The following is a 26,535-nucleotide window of genomic DNA, read 5'->3' on the forward strand; positions in this document are numbered from 1 at the left end:
TTCCCTCTCGCTTTCGTAAAAAGAAAAAAGAACGCCTGATCGCAGGTTAAAGCGTACCAAAAAGGTACGATTAGGTATAAATATCATCGCCCTCAGGAAGGAGGAAGGGGGGTTACACCACGTATTGTCTGTGTGTTCACTTTTATGAACCGCTGGCGTAACATTGCAGGCTCACGTAGAGCCCGCTCCGCCCGCTTTTCTGCTCAGGAAGACAGTTCATTTCCCGTTCTAAATTTTCCGATTACGACAATGTTCAAGAATTTCAAATTACGTTACTTAGCGCTGGCAAGGTAAGGGGGAATCCCTCTGTCAATTGTTCCGGTTTGGCGCTTTGCAGAAAACCAACGGACTTGCACGATCGAAGGTATAAACTTGAGTTTAAGCTTATTTAGACTCGATGTTCGATGATTGTTTAATATGGGATTCACTTGAATTTCGTTTTCTTAATTTCAGAGATCTAAAGAAATCATGTCTAATTCACCCAAAGGAGGTAAGAAGAACAAACAACTGCAATTTTTGTGTAGCTCAGGTTTCTTCAAGTCCACATTTCCACTGATTTCCACCTGTGAAAATATTTTTTGTCCATTAATTTGATATCAAGTTTAACCCTATGTTTGTTTGATTTCTAATGAGTTCTTTGCTGGATACATCTTTTTTCTTAGCGGTAAGTCGCTTAGTAATATGTTTGATGTGGAAAATAAAGAGGATTTCAGTAGGCTTTGTGCTTGAATGACGGTATACATGTATTCAGGTCGCGACCATGCAGTGTGCTGTGTGAATTTCATTTTCATCCTTCGATGAAAATCGTTCAAATGTTAGTTGTACCTTCCAGTGATTTGTCAAATATATCAAACCTCCCGTAAGCAGACATCCTTGAGTCCAGAAAATTGTCAGGTGTCCGTTTGTTGGAGCTTTAAAATGCAGTGTTTGTATGAGTATGATGCAATTAATATAAATAGAACATAACACGACTGTATAAATAATCAAATCTAAAACAAGCTACCGTAAGAAACAATAAAAGCTGGGCCCGTTTTATTTCGCTGTTTTTTTTTTCTTGAAAGAGAGGGCTATTAATGAATGACTTGGGACTTTTACGTAAAGGAAGCTTTTGGCCGTTTAGTAGATGACACAAATCAAAACTTTAACCTGCTTTTAGCTGTTTCAACTTGGCAGGAACTTAGATCAAACTAATGGAAATTCCTACAGGCAACTATCACCTAGTTTGAAAAATGTGACAGCTATATATTTTAATGTAACTGACCCATTTTAAACATCATCCTCTAAAATACTAAAAAAAAAAACTGAAAAAATAACGCACATGTGTTAATACTATAAATGGTAAGAACCTGTGTAACAGTTGGGTAAGCTTGTCAGACCACATGCCTACCAATAGTTTTCACAGCATGGTATGCGCCAAAAATAGGGATTGTTATAGTCAGCTGGGAATTAGCGTAAAGCTGCCTGCTTCCCCCCCCCCCCCCTACAAAAATGTCAGGTGCATAATAATATGGCTGTCTCTACATCAAGTTCAGGTCAGGCACAGTACAATGTTTAGATTTTCATTAAGGACTTACTTTGTTCTGACAGGCAAGAAGCATAAAAAGCCAAAAGGACCAAAATTTGATTTTTCAAAGGGTCATCCATCACCTACTTCATCACCTTCGTAAGTACTTCTTGAAATCAAATGAGATACCGTAAAATTTCGGTTATAAGCCCTGGGCTTCTACAACTTCAAAAGAGTTTTTGGGTGGGCGTATAAGTGGAGGGGCTTATATCCGGAAGGGCTTATAAGCAGAATAAAAAAAAAACGTTCCGAAACGAGCCACAGGAGTGTTGATCTAAATACGTTACTTTTTAAGTTAAAAATGCATAATAAAGCAACATTTAGCCCTGTTTAGACCAGTTGTCATCCGGCAGAAGGGGGCTTATATCCATTGGCGTACGGGGCAGGGGGGGCTGCAGCCCCCCCCCCAAATTTTGGTCAACTCAGATTTTTTGGGCAGCAAGAGAAATTTGGGCAAAGCCAGTTTTTAAAGAATCTTTTTTCGAAGAGATAGATATTTTCTATTTTAACCAAAAGTCGGTGTGTGAGTGATTGCTTAGCACCTGATGAGTTTCTCGTTAATAGTGAAGGGGCTCATTTGTTGATATACATAATTATTTGTATTTCTTTACTGTTTGGCACTGTACTGCAAATATCTGTCACAGTTAAACACCTGATAAAGAAAGCTTCTCCGCGTTGCTAAATTTTACAAAAACGAAGGCGAGATTTTGAAAGCTGAGCAGAAAATGTGCGCTAGCTTTCAGCGTGTGCACGGTAGGATTAGGCTACATGGTTGTTTCAAAAATGCTGGAGACAATCCAAGAGAATACGTAATATATTTGATAAGTTTTCAGAGTTTCCTTACATGGTTCATATCCATGCAGTGAAACCTGCTACATCGTGTTCTGCAGAACGATCATTTAGTGCGTTGTGCAGATTGAAACTTACCTTCGCAGCACCTGATGGGGCGACAACGTGTCAGTAAGGCCAAGTAAAAAAAAAATGTTTCTCGTCCCCGCCCGATTAATTTTTTGCCGAAATTTTTTGGGCAAATGTCTCACCGCCCCCCCCTGGCAAAACATTGCCCGTACGCTTATGGTTATATCAGGGGGGGGGCTTGTAATCGGATGTATTTTTTGTTTCCAAGTAGATGGGCCTATAAGCGGGGGGGGGGGGGGGCTTATAACCAGAATTTTACGGTATACATCAAACTAATGATGATCAATGATAGCGATGTAATTTACTTATTTTATATTGCTCATGTTGTTTCAGGACAACTCCTCCCAGAAACCTTACAGATAAAGAGACACTCACTGTTGATGGCAAGGTTTGTTAGATAATTTATATATAATGTTTTACTTTTCATCTACTATTCAGTTAGGTTTTTATCAGCCATCTGCTTTCTACTAGTATTACCAGTAGGGCTGTCATTATGAGCCGACTGCCAGCTTATGTCACCAGCTGAAAGAGAACTTAGATCTGGCTGAAATTTTCCAAAAACACCCATCTACAATAAATGGCCCTGATAAAATAATTCACCCATTTTGCAGCAAATATTTTAAAGTCCTTAACTCTTCACCTTCAAATAATTTCTTTCCCTCTGTCTTATTTCAGAAATAATTTGATCCAAAATACAAAATTAATGAAACAATCAGCACTAGCTAACATGAAAGCGAATCACTGTGCAATAGGTCAATTTTAGTAAGTAAAATTGTAAATAAATTAAAATTTATTTGTCATTAATATTTACTGCAGGAATTTGAGTGCAATGCAGAAGATTTAAAAGAAATAAAAGAGCTTGGACATGGAGCCTATGGTTATGTGTACAAGATGATACATGAACCCACAGGAAACATAATGGCAGTCAAGGTACATTATGGCTCTTATTAGTTGGTCCTCAGAATGCCAGGGTTTAATATAAATTTTGTTGTTTATTCTACAGAGAATACGAGCCAATGTAAACTCAACAGAGCAGAAGAGGCTTTTAATGGATTTGGATGTCTCTATGCGAGTGACTGACTGCCCATACACTGTGCATTTTTATGGCGCATTGTTTAGAGAGGTGTGTCAACTTTCTGTAACATAACTAGAAATTTCTTACCACTCAGAAGTGAACACTGCAATTGAATTCTGCCACAACACCCAAGGGGATTTTGGATTTTCATATTTCCTTGTCTGAGAGAATCAGTAATCTATTATTAATTTGCTGAGCCGACTTCTCACTATCACTGTGCATTTCAGACATATGTCCCAGAGGATTTGATATTTCTTGCTTATTGTGCCTTTCCACATTTGGCTCGCATCACTTCCAATCATGTTTTCACATCACAAGCTAGGAAAAGAAAGAGACTGAAGCAGTCTTACCTAAACATCACATTTTAAAATTGACAACCATTCACAAAAAATGTAGCTTATTATCTTATCACACTCTTTTCATTTCTCACACACATGTGACACAACAACCTTTTTAATAAAGTCATCTTATAGAGTTGAAATCACTGAATCTTGGCAGTTACTGTTTTTTTGTCTGACACTGCTCTGTTAAATCAGTTTTATCAAGATCATCGATTACATGATGTTAAATGTGATTTCATGATCTGCTCAACCAGGGAGATGTCTGGATATGTATGGAGCTAATGACAGCATCCTTAGACAAATTGTACAAAAAAGTTTATGCCACACCTGGCAGGAGGGTGCCCGAGGAGGTGCTACGAGAAATAGCCATTTCTGTAAGTTATACTGACCTTTGTACTTCCTGATTTTAATAAACTCAAACTATTTGAATTATTTTATTTTATCCATTCAGTTGTTTATTGATTTTGTGACTTGTAAAGGTCTATTAAACATTAGTAATTGATAGTGAACACTAGTTGGTAAATTAATTTGAATGTGTGGTTTTATTTTCTCCGGCCTACAGATGGTCCATGCCTTAAATTATCTTCATAGTAAACTGAAAGTCATCCACAGAGGTGAGGACTAAATTCTCATAAAAAAATGTGTTTAATAACTATTAATAACCAGCAGTAATCACCGGTTATGACAGTGCATTCAACTCTCTGGCTCCAAATGACCTTTAATAAAATGGCTGACTGTAATTTTTGTGAATTGCCTACACCCAATTTTCAGCCGTTTTGTGAGTCCGTGTTCCTGAGGAGGATGACAACTGGACTTTTAGTGAAAACAGGCCACATTGATGGCGAGAAATTGAAATCATTAATCTGTCAATCATTTTTATGCATCCAGTAAATCTTTTATTATCTATTGTTCAATGCCATTCAATTCACAGATGTAAAGCCTTCCAATATTTTAGTGGATGACAAAGGAAATTTCAAGCTCTGTGATTTTGGAATCAGTGGTCAACTGGTGGATTCATTGGCAAAAACAGTTGATGCAGGCTGTAAACCCTACATGGCTGTAAGTGAGTTGTTACTTAAGTTACCAAGGTGCAATTCATCTTTGAAAAACTGACTGTCTGTGTCTCATCGTCATCATCATCACTTTGTTTACCCTTGAATTTTGCAAAGTAGCTTATACAGCTAGTATCCCCAAGCATTTCACAGTACACAGCACAGTATGACATTAATTTTAGAACATGCTTTGTTTGGCTTAACACTCCAAGACATACTTGTTGTAAGGAAATTTTTTAGTTTTTGGAAAAGCTAAATGTGAAATTATTTTCTCCTTTTTAGCCTGAGAGAATCAACCCATCAAGAGACATGAAAGGTTATGATATTCGCTCAGATATATGGAGTCTAGGAATTACCATGGTAAGACTGTCTTGGTAAATGCACTTTGTCATCAACATCAAAAGCCTGTCATCAGATAAACCAGGCCCACGGCCCACGGGTTTCCTTATTACTGCTGTGTGTATGAGTTTAAAAATAATTCCACTTAAATAGCATTTTCTTATTTCACTATCAAAGACACTATTTTGTTCAGGTTATTTGCCCAATACAGTTGTAATTATGGAACCATCGTGCAAAGTGGCAAGGAGAGCACTCGACCTGTTTCCGAGGCTTGCTTTGGTTACTTATCCTTTCAACCAGCTCAACTAAGTACAATAAACCATCACTCTAACTTGACACCTTCTTTACAGATAGAGCTTGCAACAGGCAAATTTCCTTACACACAATGGAAAACACCATTTGAACAGCTGAAACAAGTAGTTCATGAACCTTCACCTACTCTCCCTGATGCTGGGCCACACTCAGATCAATTCAGAGATTTTGTTGCCCAATGGTGAGTTTTAAGTTTGCTGTTTGTGGACTAGTATTTCATGTCCTCATTAAAACACCTTGTAACTGTACTTGCAATATCTACAAACAATACGTCAGTGTATTACATAATAAAGATGTCAAATTTTAAGCTTGGTGATAAATGATACAATACAATACAATAATGATAAAGATGAAAATGTTCATTATGTCTCAAGTGTGGGACAAAGAAAAATTCTGAGTCCCAGATGAGAATCAAACCCATGGCCTCCCAGATACCAGTTGGGCATGTTCAAAGAATGAAGAAACAATGGTTTCGAAAAAAATAGATGCTGAACTTGGGACTGAGAGAATTGATTGAGGGTGTTTATTTGTTTACTTGAATCTGCAGCTTAAAGAAAAACTACCATGAAAGACCAAACTATGTCATGCTCTTGGTGAGTATAAAATGTATCAATGTAGAAATTGAATTAATTCAATTACTTCTGCCTAATGGTTAGGGTGCTGGACACCAGATCAAGTGGTCCTGGTTCAAGCCTATGCCAGATTCACTATGTTTCGTTCCTGGGCAAGAACGTTCACTCTCTTAGTGCAACTGTCCGCCCAGGTGTATAAATGAGTAAACCAATGCTGGGGGGGGGGACCCTGCGATGGACTAGCTTCCCATTCAGGGAGGAGAAGGCATACTCCTAGTCCCTTAATACCAGAGACACTGGAATAAGCTCAGCCACTGATGGGCCACTCGGCTCGACAAAGGCTTTACTTTTTATGTGACAGTTTGTGCAGAGACTGATAAATGACTTTTAAGTAACTACATGTGCTGTCCCGCGTTTTTTTCACATACCCCTATAAAAAAAATTTAAATCAAATCTTGAATCAAAATCTTGAAACAAAATCTGAACACAAATCTTGATTCAAAATCTTATACCAAAACTTTTTACAAACCTTGAATCCAAGCGTAGCGTTTTATAGTATTTTATTTTTTAAATGCATGAAACTTTTGATCAAATATAATATTTTATTATATTTGCTCCTTGTCTTTACAACTGATCTGGAAATTAAATCTTTTTTACAGTGCTTACTCCAAAACTGAACAAAATCTGGATTCAAAAAATGGAATCAAAAATGAAATCAAAAAATGGAATCAAAAATGGAAATTAAAAATGGAACCAAATATCAAAATCTCTTATACTCTTTTTCAAAATTTTGGATACAGTGCGTTTAAACAAGCCTTGATATCATAACTGAAATATCAATCTGGAAAACCAAGCGAAGCCGAGTTTTATGATGTTTTTGAAATTTATTTCAAAATCTCTTATACTCTTTTTTAAAAATCTTGCATCTTAGTGCGTTTAATTATTCCTTTTATCAAGTTGGATTCTAGTGCGTTTAAAATGAACGTCTTATATTACATTTTCAATATAATATTTTTGTATTTTTATCAGATTTTTGAACATGTTTTTATGTAGGATCATATTTGATATAATACCGAGATCAGTACAAATGTTAACTAATCTATTTGATTGTTCCTTTTCACTTAATTGTAAGAAAAGTGTATTGTCTTTAATGCAATGTTTTTCTATGATATTCATCATCTCAACGAATTTTTCTTTGATGTAATTTGATGTCATTATAATATTTATTATACATTATTTTTTATATCATTTATACAGTGCGTTTAATCTGATTTTTTGTTGTAAATGATGCTGTTATTAATATGCTTTTGTGTCAAAAGATGTCTCCATTTACCGGATAATTTATAGTTATAATTATTGCAAATGACACAAAACCATTCCTTTTTAGATGCATATAAAGTCTTGGACCTTCTTTTTGCATCCATCTTGTCTTTTTCAGTAAAATATCTTCGAACTTCAACCATTTATATATATACTTTAGAAATTTTTATATATTTTTAACCGACAGTTATGGTAAATTTTTAATGTTATATATTTCTTGTGATTCGTTATTTTTTATATATATTTATGACTTTTTTAAAATTATGGTGATTAATATTTTATAGTTCAAGGTTAAACATCTGCATTATTGTCATGGTTTCATAATATTTGGTTCAATACAATAGATTCGAATGTTCTATTGTTTATATTAACTAACCAATCATATTACAATAAACTTTTATACAAACTTTTATATAAACGTTTGTCATAAAATAAACTTTTATTCTCAGAATTGATTCAAGATGCCTAAGTCAATAAGCACGAATTTTATATATGTTGTAGATCCTTCATTGGTATCCAACTATTAAAATCATCATTATATCCTTTCCACTTCACTAAAGCTTGTTTCTTCTTATAATCCCTCCGAATGACTTTATCAATTCTGAATACGTCCTGTTTTGCTTTTAACAGTTCAGGTTCATAAAAACTTCCTTGTATGTCTTCATTATTGAGATCTTTCAATTTGTAAGTAATAGGATTAGTGTATTGTATCTTATCGATGGTAAAAATTTCTTCTGTCCAGTTTGGCGTGTACCCTTTATCGAAAATATTTCTTTTATACTTCGATATTCGAACCTTATCACCTATTTTGAATTTCGGTTTCTGTTTTGATGTTTTCATATCACCGTATAAATTGAAATATACTAAGCCTTCATTCTTTTTCCTCGATGCTTCTACGGGTGTCATTTTAATGCTTGAGTGTTTGGTATTATTATACTGCTTCACTAATTTGGGCAACATATCAACATACATAGTATTGCCTTGTACGGTAAACTGCTTCCACATTCGGGTTTTAATTGTCCTGTTCCATCGTTCACAAACACTACTCTTCTCTTCGTTCTCGGTGGAGTATAGTGTTATACCATTCTTTTCCAAAAGCTCCTTCATATTTTTATTGTAATACTCTTTCCCTTTATCAGTCCAAAGATATTGTGGTTTACGCCCCTCTTTGAATATTGTTTTGAATGCTTGAGTTACTGTTTCACCTTTTTTATCTTTCAAAGGCACTATCCAACCATATTTACTAAAAACATCCAGTACCATGAGAAGATATCTGTAGCCTTTGTTCCATTTACTGAACTGTTGCATTTCAACCAAATCCGAACACCATATTTCATCAATATGGTTAACTATAACACGCCGTCGAGTAAAGTTACGCTTTATTGGTTTGTGTAACTCATCAGCTAATTCTTTTTGCCAACTTTCTTCACTCGACGGCCTTTTCCGTTTTTTGACTTCTTTTTTTTTATACCCATACCTACTTTTGATTTACCAGCTATTATATTTCGAGCCAAAGCATGTCCCCATTGCCTGTCTTTCCATGGTATTGCGTCTAAGGATTTAACCATTTTCCTGTCTGCTTCATTTTTACACTTTACTTGATCTTTTGAGGATTTATTTGCACATACGCTGTAATCTACATCATGTTGCATGCTGACGGCATCTGTTTTTCCTGTTGGTTTTTCATATATCTCCAGTATTTTACCTGTTTTTTGATCCCACTTTACCTGTTTCTCTAAAGGATTACCAGGACCTGTATACCGATGACCAGGCATTACAAAACCCTTTTTTGGTGCTACTTTTAAAATAGCTTTATGGATATCGATACCTTCACCTTTGATGAATTTACTCTTTTTGTTTTTACAGATTGAGCAAATTGATTTTTCCATAAGTCGGCCATTCTTTGCTTTTACTTTTTTAGTATTGATTGAATTTGTTTTTTTATTACATGAAACGCAGTATGACAGGCACATATATATTATATGTTAGATATTAATCACAATAATGATTAATCCATTTGCCGTTTTTATATTCTGTGTAATTACATGATGGATTAAATTTTTCATGTGCATATGCACCAGCGGGCTTCCAAAAATTAGATGTCTGAATCCCGCTTTTTTATTAAATATACCTTTAGCAAAGTCACCGCGCCAATATTTTTTAAATAGATCTTTATCACCTCCGGTAACTGCCATGATAGCCGATGCTAAGTCTTGAGCCTGTTGAAACCCTGGAATCTTTTCGCCGACCTTTTTGTTAATCGTTTCACCTACTCCACGCCCTTTTTTCTCACTAACAAAACGGGTTTTAGTAATACCACAAGAAGCGCATTTTGATTTGAGCAATAAACGATTGTTTTTTGTTCTCACATATTTTTCAGAACTAGGAACTGAATTAGTTTGTCTTTTTTCACGTACGCAATACGTTTTAGTCATTGTATATATATGAGTTATATATTTCTGAAATAATGTTGAATGAATTTTTCATTATTCATTGTGTCATATATGTCAAACACTTTTAATAAATTATAATACGAATTTCCCTTATTCATTTCGTTGAGAAAGTATAAAGAGAAGTATCCGCATGTGGTTGTATTTATATTCTGTATCTGATTGTTTTGATGTATCAATGTTAAATTCTTCTTTTTTGCGTGATCGACTATTTCTTGAAATGGAGGCATACCAAAACTATCAAAATAATTGATTACCATATCTTTTACATAAGTTGCAACCCAATGGCTACCGCTCATATAAGATGGTTCAAGATTGTAAATAAATAATGCTTGTTTATGGTTATGTGGTACTCTTTTATCCCTTGACAAAACATCACTAATTGGGATGCTTAAATATCTGCACCATTTTATTAGATCAAAATTACTCATCGGTATATTCTTATGGAATGTTGGCTTTATTACTTTCTTTTCGGTTTTAAGATTTTTTTTTTTTGGAAGCACTAATCCACCTGTTCTAAGAAATTTATCATATTCACCCCATGATCCTATTACTGGAGGAGATCTGTAAGATAATACATCTTTCTTACTTGGTAGTTTGATTTTGCCACCATTTTTTGGTCTTTGTGGTGAATAATAAGGGTATTCTATTTGCATTCCTGTCCCTCCTTGAGGGGGAGTGACTTGAATTCCTTTTCCAATCATATCCCTTCGCATTTTACTTATTTGGGCTTTAGATAAAGTCAGTGTAATGCCTTTTCCTTCACTTTTTACTTTATTGTGCCGTGTTATTTGTCTTTTTGTAAGGTATAACTCAGTATTACCCTTCTTTTTGATCTGATGCTTATCAATCAATAAACTCACTTCACTTGAATTTTTGATTGCTCTGGCTAGCTTTTTCATTTGGCCTTCTGTTAAATGAATATATGCTGAAATATATTTTGTGCTCATAGTCTTGCTCTATATATAATAGTGTTAGATTAAATATTACATAAAAATAAGTTCATTCCCAATTTTGTCAATTACAATTTTTTCTTCATAAAGAACTACAGCGTATATCATATAATCGTCAGTAGCTTGTACATTCAATCTGTAATGAAACAATAACTGTTTTGGATCATCAGTAACCGATTCCTTATGATTTCTTAAATCGAAATAGATAACAGGAAATAATTCAGAATAATTTTGTAAATTTAACTGAGTTCCTGTATTGTAGTCGTTGGTTCTGAATGCATATTCTTGAATGTCATTATATAATCTTGGTTTAAAATCACAATCATACTCTAGTTCTGGAGTAAAATATGAATTTCCAAGTTGCAATCGACAGGTAGATAGTGTACATGCATTATCACCCGCATTTATTTTAAAAGTATCAAAAATAAAGGGGTTTTCTAATTCATTATTTGACTTGTTTCTTTGCAGATATACAAAAACATGTTTTGCATTTTTAATAGCTGGTGTAATTTGATATATCCCAGAAATAGCAGTTGTTGGCGATGAATGTTTAATAAATTCTCTTAAATATGTCCATTTTGTTGCTGTTAAAAAACTACTATTCACTAATTTTTGTCCTGCTGATGTAAAGTTTAAACGCGGTAGCCATAACTGAAAATCTTGAACAACATATCGTGTTTCATCCCCAGCAACTCTATAAATAAATTCTCTATCATCATTTAGTGTTATGTTTAGTTCGATTTGCATTGGTGGTATCATTTTATCGCGGAGTTCTTGAAAAATTGAAAACCTATTTAACGGAATGATTGCGTATACGTCTTTTGATTGTGAACACAATTCAGCTCTTTTAATTGCTCCTACTTTTGGGGCTGTTCTTAAATCGCCAGCTAATACAGCTCTATCGTCGAGATACCAATTGAAATTGGTAGCTACTGTACGACTATAGTCATCAGAAAATTCAAGCAATCCTTTTATGAAACAGATTTTATGCAGGTCATTACCATCGTAAGGTTTTTTACCTCCTGAAGTTATCATAATGTGATTTATAATACTGGTACTATCATTTATCGTTGACGTTAGCGCAGGTGTTTCTAGAGCATTGACCGCAATGTTCGATCCATCAGCCTTTTTCTCAAGTTTATATTTCACGATAAAATACCCATTATACCAATCAAACCAACTAGACCTATCAGTCATATTGAATATATACCCTGTTTTTTCCTGATATAGCCCATTTGCAGGTCGAATAATGGGTGTTTGCAGATTGAATCGGAGATAATCAACTTTTTCAACATTTTCTATGCTTCTGAAACTCATTTATATTATTAGATTAGATAATTTACTTCAATTGTGCTAATCGTTTCAAAATAAGATCACCAGCTTTTTCACTTCTATTTAACACGGATTTTAAACTTTTCTTTTGTGCTTTGATTATTGGTGATTTATTGAGATATTTTACCATTTTTTTAGCATATTGTCCGATATTTTCTAAATCATTAGTTATTAAACCTGATCCTTTATGACGATATTGATATAAACCTTTTTTAGGGTTATAAAATTTTGACCATTCGTATACTCGATTCATTTTATATTATTAGTTTAGATTAATTCACCTCTTTGATAACGATATGAAACGCCGTATCGATTTCATTTAAATCAATGGGACGATTATACGAATCGGTTATATATAGTCTGATTGAATCAATACTATTTTTATTAATTGGTGAAAATTTCAACCTTCTCGGTTCAATAGTAAAAGGAAAAGATCTACGAATTCCTTGTGCTATGATACTAAAACAAAATAATACATCTTTTGATTCATCTGTCAATGATCGGTGAGTTAAATCACAATGAATACATATCATATCAACGCTCCTTGTTAAATCAGGTATTTTATCACTGATGTTGCTTCCAGCTGATAAAATTTTCTTATCAAAACCCAGTATCATATTAAAGTCTGATACAGATAGATCTAATTCATAATTTTGCTGTATGGTTATTATTGTTCTAAATAATGATAAATCAAACGTAACTAAAAATGGATAATCATCACCATCTTTACCAGTTGTATTTTTTAAAAAAGTATCAATGTCACTATATGAATACATGCCATCTGGAAAAACGATATCTTTAAAACTTGTATCACTACCTGTTGTTTTTCGATATCTAATCTTATTATTGGTGAATGAAGCCGAAATATTATACCAGCTATACGTCATACTGATTATTTCGTCTAGTGCCATCTCATAATTTTTATTTGGATCAAGGAATAAAGGCTGGTCAAGATAAATTGTAAAATCATGTGCTTTCTGATTATAATTATTGGCTTGTCTTTTCGCCCTGAATGAACTAAGTATTAAATGCTTCTCCATTATATATATTTAAATTAGATAAAATAGTTGTTATAAATTTTTTCATATAGACGCTTTGTAATTCTTTTTACTCTTAACAGTTCATCCAATATTGTAATACCTTGGTTTTTTAATTCATAACTCGTATTCCCAGCGTTAATGCTTCCGCAAATTAAATCCAGTTTTTCAATAAGTTTTTCAGGGTCTCTGTAATAAATAGCCTTATAATTATGGGCTAGACCACCACCTTCCCATTCATCGTCTTCTCTATCAGAATCAGGCGCTGTGTCCCTTCTCATAGCATCTATCTTATCAAATAATGATTCCTCTATAGTTGGTTTTTTTTTATATTTAGTTTTTTTGGGGGTCTTTTTCAATTTTTTTGATTTTTCCTGTAAATCCGAAGCTGAGAAAGGAACCCGTTTGTACTCCATACGTTGTATTTTATGCTTAGTTAATAACAACTGGTTTTCAATTCTATCAATTTGGTTTGTAAAATCTTCATCTATTTCCAACAGGTCATTATATGATTTTCCTTTGTATTTACCAGATTTGATCATATTTTTACCACTTTTCTTCAGTTTGCCTAATAAAACACTAACCTGACGCCTTTCTTCGGCGAGAGATTCCCTTTGACGATCTAACTCCTTTTGATCAGCCTTTTTGAGCGAACTAGGATCCCATTCTTTTCTCTTTCGTTCTATTGAGGGTGGTGGATCAAAATCGGGCATTTCATCTTCATCTTCTGTTTGAGCTTCATCAATGGGTGGCGGTGGATCAAAATCGGGCATTTCATCTTCATCTTCTGTTTGAGCTTCATCAATGGGTGGCGGTGGATCAAAATCGGGCATTTCATATTCATCTTCATCTTCTGTTTGAGTTTCATTAATTGGTGGCGGTGGAAGAGGATCACCCTCTCTTACCCCTTTATTTTCCAACTTTTTAGTTGCTTCAATTTGTGTGTCGAGACGAGATGTTAATGGTTTAAACATTTTTATGAATTTGATTTGTCCTAATTCATCTTGCAATTTTGAAGACATTATTTGATTATTAATATTCTTGATTTGATTTTCAACTTCTTCTTTTTGATCAGCAATTTTTTGCCAAGCTAATAGACTCATTTATATATATTAGTGTAGATTATTATCAATCTTTCATCAGTCTTCCAGAAGTCTTTCATCAGTCTTTCATCGGTCTTCCAGAAGTCTTTCATCGGTCTTTCATCAGTCTTTCAGGCGTCTTTCATATTATATAACTGATATATATAGATATGAAAATACCAAATTATGACACTGAAGACGATATAGTCTCGAACTTTAAACAAGTATACGATTTCATGCCAAATCAATGTTTTCGGATGCTACTTTGCGCTCCGAGTAATATGGGAAAGACTAATACTTTAATGCATATGATTTACAATTTATTATATTTCGATAAAATATATTTATATGCAAAAAATTTAGACCAGTCTAAATACCAGAATCTTATCAATGTGTTCCAACCAATAAGCGATGAAGCTGGTTATAACATTATTGAAGCTAGTAACGACCAAATAATTCCTGTTTCTAAACTAAATGATGATAATCAAAAGCTCGTGATATTTGACGATTATGTTTGTGATAAAAATCAAAAACCATTAATCGATTATTTTATACAAGGGAGACATAAAAACTGTAGCGTGATATATTTGTCTCAAAGCTATTTTAAAACGAAAAAAGACATAAGACTTAACTGTTCGCATTTCTGTATTTACGAATTCCCAAGTGCTAATGAGAGGGCACTGATATGCCGTGAAAACAGTATTCCAAAAGAGCTATACGAGCAAGCAACTAAAGACCCATTCAGCTTTTTATATATTGATAAACCACGTAAATTCATAACAAAAAATTTCGATGAGAAGATTTAATCTAACATATTAACAGAAAATGGGGTACATTAATGACGAAAATGATTTTATGCATACCAAATATTCTCAAAGTGCAAAACCTGCAATTGGTTTTAAACAACTGGGAGCTGATTTCGATATGGATAACAAAAAGATATTCAGGTTAAATACACAAGCTGATGTAGCTATCGATGCTGATTACGATTCGTATGCTCTTGATTTGTCTTCAGGTGTCAACAAAGGATATCTTAAATTGAATTGTTTGACAAAAGATGATGCAGGGAACAATTTTGATGCTAATCAATCAGTGATACACAACACAGAACCGTATTATGATGGATTGTACCAAAAAACAAGTCTAGTATCGAAAGAATACGTTGATTTAATGGATACCAACCTTGAACAAAAAATAGATAGTAAAATACAAAATAAAGCTGATCTAGATACCCACGATGAACAAACGTTTAACAGCATAATAAATGTTCCGAATTTTGATCAAGGATACAGCAATATGTCAAACGTAATGAATAAAGAATATATTGACTCCAGAGACGCGCTTAAAGCTGATAAAACATATACCGACAATACTTTTCTAACGAAGAAAACAGGTGCTATTTTAGCTAATACCCTTCAGAGCAAGGCTTCCAAAATATATACCGACAGTACTTTTTTAACAAGAACTCAAGGAAATGTCTTGGTAAATAGTCTTCATACAAAGCTTGATATTAACGGTAAAAATCATATGAATGCAAATCTTAACATGGCCAATAACAAAATAATTAATATAAAGGAACCATCTAGTTTAAATGATGTTGTTACTCTCAAATACATGCAAGATCACGTAAGCCAAAGCCATGTTCAATCTGTTAATAGTGAAAACAAATTCAAATATATAATGGAAAAACCCAGTGAGCAAGTAAGTCAAGAAAACGATATCGAATTAGGAGATGAAGTATACCTTGACAAATCACCGCATCAGATTAACAAAAAGGTGATTGACATGAAATTACTACTTGATGCTTCAAAGGGGTATTATAGTTCAAGAGTTGGATTAAACCTCTATCTTCTTTCCAATGATCAATATACCTTATGTTTTGAGTTGATATGGACAAATAATGATATTGATCCTAGTTCTATACATATCGATGGTATATCTTCAATTGAAACAATTCATAACATAAGCACAAAGGTATTCGGAACGCAACTATATGCTCGATTAATATGCCAATTCACCAAATCTCAGCAAATCGGTAACAATTATATCTATATTGATATCGTTATGAAAATGAAACCTGATCAAAATTATGATCAAAAACTACAAACTTACTTCACAGTGTATGGAATATCTTCACATCAATCCAATATCTCACCAAGCATATATGACCAACTATATCGCGTGGAGAATGATCAAATATATATCGAGGGAGCTGTAAATATGTCTAATTATTCCATCACTGGCTTAAAAGAAGCTTTAAATAACAACGATGCAATCAATCTAGGCCAGTTGACAAGCTTGAATAATGCTCTCAAACTAACTCTTGAAAACCAGATCAAAACATTGCAACCCAAAAGCTATTATTATGAATTGTTTGGGAAATATTATTTCGATTTAATGGATCCAAATAAATTCATCATGTCAGATAACAACGGCGCTGTTGTTTTAGGATTAGATAATCTTGTCTTTAATCCAACAAAATTGTTAGCAGATTTTGATATAACAAAGGGTTTTAAAAATAGTTTCATAATTAATTTAAATGAAAACATCACTGGATCTGACGACTTTACCTTTTATCTGACATTTAAATATGAGGCAGGGCCTAATAAAAGAATTCTTATAAAATTGGGCGATGATAGTAGTTTTCATTACCCTTGGATTAAAATTGAGAATAAAAAAATTAAAATTGAATATGATTTAGATGAATATATAGAGCAGATTAGAACTGCTTATATAGGGAAATATCTGAATCTATGGTATACTAAAATAGGGTCCCAATTTAGAATCGCTGTATGCAATAATGGTATGAGTATTGATCGAACATTTTCTGGTTTTAATATCAATGCATCCAACATTAAAATCAGTTCAGATTACTTTGTACAAAGAATCGGTTTTTGTAAAAATACATACCCGATAAATGGAAAAGAGTATCATAAAATCCAATTTTTAGATAAGACAAAAAATGTTTTCTTCGAATAAATTATCTAACTAAATTATATGAAAACAGTGAAATTGGTTAGCAATATTATTGATTCTATTGAGAGATTAATTCAAAACATAAGGAAGCTGTATTACACAATAAAGAACAAGCGCAATGCTAAAATGACAAAATGATAAAACAAAAAAATCATATATAACTAATATATATGACTAAACATCGAAAATGCATATTTACATGGAACCATATATCAAGCGAACTGACTGAAGAACAAATTATAGAATTGAAAGCTTATTATCAAACATATCATCGAAAATGTTGGGCTTATAAGCAGGCTGTTAAAAGTTTCAAAAAATGGAAATTATTAGGGAATTCATTGTCTATTCTCTTTGCATCCGGCTCCCTTGCATCAAGTATTGCTACAGGAGGTGTTAGTTTGGTTGCAATTAGTACAATAGCGCTTTTAATACAAGGCTGGATGCATCATCAAAATCTCGATTTAAAAATTCAAAATAGTACATATGCATATCAGAGCTACCAGCATTTACTCAACTCAATTAAAAACACGATGAGATGCGGTGATTACAATCCGTCTAGCGTCATAATTTCAATGAAGAACATTGACGATTATGTGACAGATACCGGTCCAATAATCGACAAGTACCTACGAAAATATGATAAGAAATTTATTGGATGATCCGATTTATTTCGCCAAAATTTAATGACAAAATCTCATTCCAATACAATCGATAATAGGCTAACGTTTTCTTGCTTTTGCTAATTTTGATAAATTCACAAGGTAGATTCATCATCAAAAAAAGCTGTTTAATTATGAATTTGGTTGATATAAGTCTTTTTCTACCTTTGTTTACAACAGGAATAGCGCCGGATTCGATAATATCAAACACTTTATAAATTCGATTCCTTTGATCACTAGTCAATTGTACCCTATTTTTAATACATAAATCGTTTAAAACATTCTCAACGTGATACTTCCGATGATATACCGATTTTCGGCGTATTTTATCCATATTTGCATAAAAATCAATGAACTCATTGTAATAAATAGAACCATGAACCAAACCGCAATTAATACAAACATTTATACCGTTTTGATTTGACATATCCTGCTTACTACAGCATGGCTCAGCATCCTTGTTACCTTCTATCAATAGTTGATCGCATAAAGGGCATATAGGTTCTTTTAAAATTTTTAATTCATCGTGGATTTCAGAATTACAAACCATTATATATATATAACACATAACTTCACGGCACAGCTGTGTTTGGCAGTAAATTTCAGAATAAACTTTTTGAGTAAACTTTTGAGTAAACTTTTGTGTAAACTTTTGTGTAAACTTTTGTGTAAACTTTTTGAGTAAAATTTGTTGAAATATGATTGGTCAATAGAAATCACACCAGATTAAAATACCTGCTGACGCGTCAGCAGGTTTTTTCGGTCAATGGTTTAGTCATTAATCATTTATAACTTATGGCTAAAACCGTAAACTGAATAATTATTTATTTAATGTTGATCTTTACGAGGTCTTCCACGTCGTCTTTTCTGGTCTTCAGGTATACACTTTAAACGTACATGATTTTTGTCTTCATTTGATATTTCAGATCTGCTATTCAGGTCTGAAGATAGCATTTTAATAATACAAATATTTGTTTTAAGGATGCTCTGAATACAATACATTTTATTAATGAAGGCTATATCATTCGAGCTTTGATCAGATTCTAAAAGGTGTTTGATATTTAATGTTATATCAGTCATTCTATATATATATTAAAGAAAATAATTATCTGTTTATATCTAAACGCACTATAACAGTCACATATATAAAGACAAGTTATGTAACATATATTGAAGAAGGCTATAAGGCTGGTTACACAGTATTGATATGATACTGTTATTGTTGTTGATGACAACCAATAATATTTTATTACTAGTTATTTTTAAACGCACAATATATTTATAGTAAAAGATATAAAGAAATATCATTTATAGTATAATAAGAGAAAATGGGAAGAAATTTAAAGTATGATAACGACGCTGATAGAATAAACGCTATCAAAAATTCAAAGACTAAGTATATGTTAAATAAACGATGGAAATGCGATATATGTAATTACGATAGTTCATTAGCAGCTAAATGGACACATTTGAAGTCAAAAAAACATATCAAAAATGCTGTTATCAAAGCAATAGAAGATGATGATAGATTTGAAATAATTGATAATAACAATACACAATAAAACACTTTCATGCACTTTAACAATGACTAAATATATAAATATATCTAGTTATTCAAAAACATGAAATTAAAAAAAATAAAAAAAATAATTTTACTATAAACACTTAAAGAAATACTAATTTCATATAGTATAAAAAAAATGAAAACAAAAAAATTATCAAAACCCGCTCTCAAAAAACGCTCTCAAAACCCGCTAAAAAATAATACGATCTCACCAGAACTCGTATTATTTAAAAATATATTCTCTAATAATATTAATATGAATAAAACAAATCAAAGCTATTTGAAAAAATTATCATCTCAATATTTAAAAGATGCCAAAGCTTTAGGCCATAAATGGAAAGATTTATTAAATAAAAAAACACGTCAGAATGTAATAAATGATATCAAATATCACAGAAAGATAAAACAAATCATTACAACAGAACTAAAATTAAGTAAAATACATGAAACACGAGACAAACTATTCAAATCAAAATACGATAAAATACAAAATATCGAAAAACAACACAGAGATAAAAAGACAGATCAAATTATAGAATCTGAAATGGAGCAATATTCTTTATTTCTTGCAAGAAAAAGTGAACAGAATATATCAAATGCAAAAGACAAATACAGACAATCGTTTATTTCTTTATTTGAAGAAAGACTGAACAAAATGGATAAAAACACCAACATATCATTAACTATCGATGTAAAAATAATAAATGATATACTAAATTCCGAAATTCAAAAATCGTATGGTCCATTTGAAACAATAATACCAAAAGATATATCTCATAAAGACATGTTAAAATTCAGTTTATATACCATTTTACAATCAAATATAAATATGCTATCGGGAGAGCATATTACACACATAAAATACAGTTATATTGTATTGAAAAAGAAACAATTTATTAAACACAAAATGGGCAATCTTAAGCTTGTAAACTACTTGTTAAAAGACCAAAGACCAATTAAAAAGCATGGAAATAATACATGTGTTATAGATTATATATGGGATCAAGTTAAAAACAAACAAGGATTTAAAAAGTATGATTATAGCAGATTAAGAGATGAAATAAACGAGTACGTCCTCGATGGTCCAAGAATAAGCACATATGAAATTATTAAATGGAGTTCAGCTTGTCATCCAAAGTTATCTATTCATGCTTTTGACAGTCAATATAAAAAATTTGTATCTCATATTGCAAATGATTGTATTTGTAGCCTTGTATATATAGTAAAAGACCATCATTTGTGGCCTATAACAGATGAAAATTTAAAAATAACCGCATCAAAAGCTAATCAAGGCAGATGCAAAAACCTATTAAAACATATGGCAGAATTCAAATGGAGTTCATATCACGAAAATATACTAAAATTAACTAATATAGATGAAATAAAGTCAATTACATGTGAAAATCAAATTATTATATTACCAAAAGATACAAAAATGGCCATCGCAATAGACCTATACACAAAAAAATCTAATTACTATGTCGAGTACATGCATTGGGACAATAATGGTGTTTTGGATGGCTTTATTGATCACAATCGTAATATGTATGTACTTAACAATCAATATGACGAAAGAAAGAGTATATGTGACAAGTTGTTTGATATATACAAATCGGATGATTTTAGATGGTATAATCAAAGTTTTACAAGCATATCTTCAGCTCTTTATAAACAATTAAATGGTTATATACCGGAGTCATCTTACAATATCAAAACACGTCAAATTCTCGACGAATATTACCCAAGGGCTCTTTTATTTGCTACTACAGACGAAATAACAGACGAAGATATATCGAAGTTAGTATCTATTGATATATCTAAGTGCTATCCAAGCATATTATTAAACAATTCATCACCAATTCCCATATATACGATTCACGACGATATCGAAGAGTTTGACTATGAAGACGATTTAAATGATAATGGAGAATATTATATCGATGAGTATATGTTAAAATGTTTTAATGCTCCAATTAAAATTGAGGCAGGTTTTTATAACAAGGATCTCATAAAATATCTCATCGATATGTTAAATATGCCGAAGAGCCAGATAAAATACAAAATCGTATCAAAAAAAGCATTAAAACCAGACACTTTCAAAGGGTATATCGAGTATATGTTCAATAATTTTGATGAAAAGGAAGCAAAAATGATGGTAAATGCTTTTATAGGTAATTTAGGACGCAAATATAACAAAACAAACAATGGTTTTATTTCATCAGATATTGATACTATTTTATGCACTTGGACTAGTGCTTTAAACGAAAGTAGAAATATTACAATATCAAATTACGATGATATATTTCTTATCAAAGAGACTAAGATTGAACGATTAATATCGGACTATACAAATATCAATCGATTCGTGATATCAGGGGCTATATTAAAATGTCTAAAGCTATTAAACCAATGCTATGATGATGAGAGTAAAATTATTTCAATAAATACTGATGGATTTCTCATACAAAATCCCCGAGTTTTATTCAAGCACAAAAAAGATATCAAATTTGATATAAAATGCATAGGAAAAGCATATGTGACTGATAGTAGTTTTTCTTACTTTGAAAAGAGGTATCGAGATAATATTGATTTGACACAATATAAGGATTTTTTAGGAGAGGGAGCCATATACAATGGAAAAGCTGGAACAGGAAAAACACAAAAACTTTGCGATTTAGTCATTAAAGAGGACAAGCCATTGGTACTCAGCTATACAAATAAAGCTATCGAAAACGTCAAATCTAGATTAATCAAAAATAATGTCGATATCAATAAAACAAATCAATATTGCCATACTTTCGATTCATATTTTTGCGAATGGAAAAGAAGAGATATGAGCTCTCTTGAAGGAAAAACCCTTTTTATTGATGAATTTTCTATGGTACCTAACCAATATATGACCTTGTTATATCAAGCATTTTTAAAACATAATATCAAAGTATTTTTGTTCGGAGACTCTTTCCAATGCTCACCAGTGGAAAACGGATCTCAGATATCATATGACTATGTAAAATCATCTGCTATCAATCAAATGTGCCCAAATATTGAAACATTAAAATATATCAAGGGCTGTTCTCGATATGATGTACCTGCTTACAAAATGCTAAACAAATTTTTAAAAAAAGGTAAAATATCACACAAGTTTGAACAAATAGATACTACATTAATGAAAAACATTTGTTATCTAAATAAAACACGAATAGATGTGAATAAACGTTGTTGTGAAAATTTTTGTAAGGACAAACAATATTACAAGGTAAATTTCAATTATAATAGCAAGAAAGAATCTTATGTAGTTTGTAAAAATATGCCTCTAATAGCAACATCAAATATCAAGGACAAAGATATATATAATACAATGCAATTCAAAATTGAAGATATCAAGGAAGAAAGAGAAACCACTTTATATTACATAAATGATTTTTGGTTTAACCAAAAAGAACTTGAGGATAACTTTATTCCTAGCTTTTGTATTACTGTATACAAATATCAGGGCGCTAATATCAACGAACCGTATAACATATTTGATACTAATAGGATGTGTAAAAAACAGCTTTATACTGCTTTATCGCGGACTACTAAATTAGAATATATTAGACTAAATAACAACGATCTGAATAGTGTTTATAAAATAAGAAAACAACCCGATATTGAGCTAATTAATTCACGAATAAATAGCTTGTATAGAGATGGCAAAATATATATAGTTTCATTTAACAATGATAAAAAATACATTGGCAGTACATGTCAGGATATAAAAACACGTTTAAAATGGCATTTAACTAATAAAAACAGCCAAGTATATAAATTGAAAGACCATGATCCGATTATAGAATTATTGGTAAACTGTCCATGTCAGGATAAAAAATCTCTTGAAAAAGTAGAAAGTAAATATATCGAAGAATATGCTACCAAATACGGAAATAATTTAATAAATATAAGAATGAATCCAATAAAGAAAAAAGTTAAAAAGATTGAATATAAAGTACAAATAGAAACTGAAAAAGAATTGCGATCAAGAATAGCTCAATTAGATGGTAAAATAAAGATAAAAGACAACACCAAAGATAATTATTTGTATTATGACTGTAATATAAACAAAAAACGATACAGAACAATAGCCAAATACAATGAAAAATCAAGGGATGAAGCACATAACACAATAAGCGAGAAAAAGCATGAATTAATAAAGAGTTTAACAATAGAATTTTAAAAGTATTGATAAAGCAATGTATCCAAAATTTAGAAAAATATCAAAATACAAAAAGAGGAACTGTAAATTATATAATGTATATATATAAGTATGGATTCAAATAAATCAACACAATATTCAAAAACAGAAATAGAATTGTTTTTTAAAGAAAGAGAATCGTTTTTTAAAGAATTAAAAGAGCTAAAAAACATTTTAAGAAAGGATGAAAAAAGATATGAAAAAAATGTTGAATCAAATGAAATCAAAGCAAGTTTAAACGCACAATAGAATTTGTGTGAAAAAGAGTATAAGAGAATTTTATATTGGGATAAAGTGTTGAATACAGTTTTGGAGTAAGCACTGTAAAAAAGATTTAATTTCCAGATCAGTTGTAAAGACAAGGAGCAAATATAATAAAATATTATATTTGATCAAAAGTTTCATGCATTTAAAAAATAAAATACTATAAAACGCTACGCTTGGATTCAAGGTTTGTAAAAAGTTTTGGTATAAGATTTTGAATCAAGATTTGTGTTCAGATTTTGTTTCAAGATTTTGATTCAAGATTTGATTTAAATTTTTTTTATAGGGGTATGTGAAAAAAACGCGGGACAGCACATGTAGTTAAGTAGAACCTAGTTAAGTGAACACGAGTAAAGAAACTAGTGTCATTCAATTAGTCATCATGCCAGAAGTTTAAAAAAACACTCACTGAATTTTCTCATGATTTGAGTTGTGTTTACAAAAAGGTAGACTGGGGGTGCCATTGAACACCAGAAATGTCGAAACCCTGTGTCAATTTTTATTCCAGACTATTCTCCATTTAAAGTTAGTTAAATTTACCTCATTTTTTATTCACCAGGAGCACGAGTTCATTAAAGGAAATGGCACAGAGAACAGTTTTGACACTAAAAGTTGGATAACACCTATTTTGGAAGAACTCGAACAGCCCAGTTAATACTAGCAATAATTTTAAGAGACAATGAATTCAAAGAAATAATTTATATTCTTTTATTTGAAGCATTCTAAGAATCATTGTTTGATGGGAATGAGTCCTTTTCTTATTTCCAATCTGGATATAAATGACTAGGGCAGGCCCTACATAATACATGATTTCGAATTTACTACACAAGCAAATTTGTATTTTTGCCCAGGAGATGTGCTAGATTGTGATTAGTTAAAGTTAACAATCTCTTTCTTGTGATGTGGCCTTTGTTTGTCATCATCAATCTGCAATCTGCTTGCAGCTGTGCTAGCGTCGCTGGTGAAAACCAGGCTCAAGTTCTACTGAAGTACTGGGAGAAAATTCAAGCACTGACCAAGTGCCAGGAGTATTTTTTTTCATAATTTAACTTAAAACCAGAGTCATGCTGCATTTAAGGCTTGTACCCTGAGCGTTACCTTATGAGGAATAAACATTTCTGACAGCTCATTTGAGGGTGTTTAATGAGCTGAAGCACTCAGGTTTTACTTTCCAAGGTTTTTCTAGACCTGAGCACTTTTTAATTTAACTGAGTGTAAAGATGATTTTGTGTGTGTTTAAAATGCCCCATTCACATCAAAAACTAAATGTCAACGAAATGATGATCTTTTGTCCATAGTGTTGGCTTGAATGTTCCCAGGTATAAATTAAATCAGTAAGTCCTCCAGTTTTCTGTCTACATTCGAACGCCACTTCAAGGAGACCCGCGCCTCGTTATAACAGATAGCTGTACATTTTCTTTTGACTTAGTTTAACTTGAATTTAGCTGATGTGCATGGGACATACGATAAGGGGGCTTTAAAGTTTATTTCGTAGAGTATAGCTTAATTTTTAATCTTGAAAGGAGCGACTATAACCATGCAAAATTGTTACAGAAATATAATGTAGACTCCTGAAGAATTTTAGTTTTTATGGAGTGTTAAAGATCAAATTAACATAATTTTGAGTCTTGTGAATTCTTGACTTTTCTATACCACTGTTGTATATGTAGACTGTATATTAGCCTGAAATGGTAGCCAGAAATACTTTGATTTATAATAAAACCTGCATTATGAAGGAACACCGTGTGGCAGCGTCTAATTATCTGAGGGAACGGACTGAAACCTGTGGGCAAGGCCTAGAAGTTTATGCCAAGTTTGTTAAAGTCATTCTTTTTTGTCTGCATGCTGATTTCGATTTTTGATTTTTTTTTGTGTGTATATCTTTTGAATTTCATTTCGTTGTAACACACGGCCCCACCAGCTATTTTTTTTTTGTTTATCGTAAAGGGACAGTGTCATCATGATTCAGTGCTACTTTAATGCAATAAAGATGTTGGTATTTATTGGATAGTAACTTATGGTGGCCTAGCCTTGCTAAAACGTACTCTACTAGTCACGAATATTGATGAAAGGTAGTTTGACTAGTTTGGTTACGGACGGATAGGTCTGGACAGTAGTGGCCTCAAACTTGAAAAATTCGAGCCGTCATTTTCAAGTTTGATAGTGTTACTTGGAAAAAAATCACTTAAAAACCACTGGTTACGTTTATTCACACCTTGGAGAATGAATTTATGCCTTCCTTTTGTTGTTCAAAGGTTGTGTTGTTGTCCACTGAGTGCACCCCATAATTCTATCACAGTTTACATAAGACCTTAGGAGACTTTTTGCGATACAGTATATACTGGGCTTTAATTGATTCATTAACGTTGACGAAGGCAGGCGTTAATACAGTGGAATCCTGGTTTCTCAAACCCTCCAAGGAAAACGAAAATTGTTTCAAGAAATCAGGGTATAAAATTGCAGTGTTCGACTTGTAAGGCCACACCCACACCCC

At 32.2% G+C, this 26,535-nt stretch overlaps 1 protein-coding gene across 1 annotated transcript; it reads left to right on the forward strand.

The window, feature by feature from the left end:
* The first annotated feature begins 171 nt into the window (after positions 1-171).
* Positions 172-25,780, forward strand: LOC144631433 (dual specificity mitogen-activated protein kinase kinase 6-like). Its single transcript, XM_078489860.1, has 13 exons — positions 172-364; positions 454-490; positions 1,588-1,663; positions 2,816-2,870; positions 3,299-3,412; positions 3,486-3,605; positions 4,153-4,272; positions 4,461-4,512; positions 4,830-4,957; positions 5,233-5,310; positions 5,640-5,782; positions 6,149-6,194; positions 24,601-25,780. The coding sequence occupies exons 2-13, from the start codon at positions 469-471 to the stop codon at positions 24,694-24,696; spliced, it is 1,050 nt and encodes a 349-aa protein (XP_078345986.1). The 5' UTR covers positions 172-364; positions 454-468; the 3' UTR covers positions 24,697-25,780.
* The last annotated feature ends 755 nt before the right edge of the window (positions 25,781-26,535 follow it).

The sequence above is a fragment of the Oculina patagonica genome, chromosome 12 (genome assembly GCF_052425735.1).
Source record: "Oculina patagonica isolate OP01 chromosome 12, crgOcupat, whole genome shotgun sequence".
In the NCBI taxonomy this organism is placed as follows: domain Eukaryota; kingdom Metazoa; phylum Cnidaria; class Anthozoa; order Scleractinia; family Oculinidae; genus Oculina; species Oculina patagonica.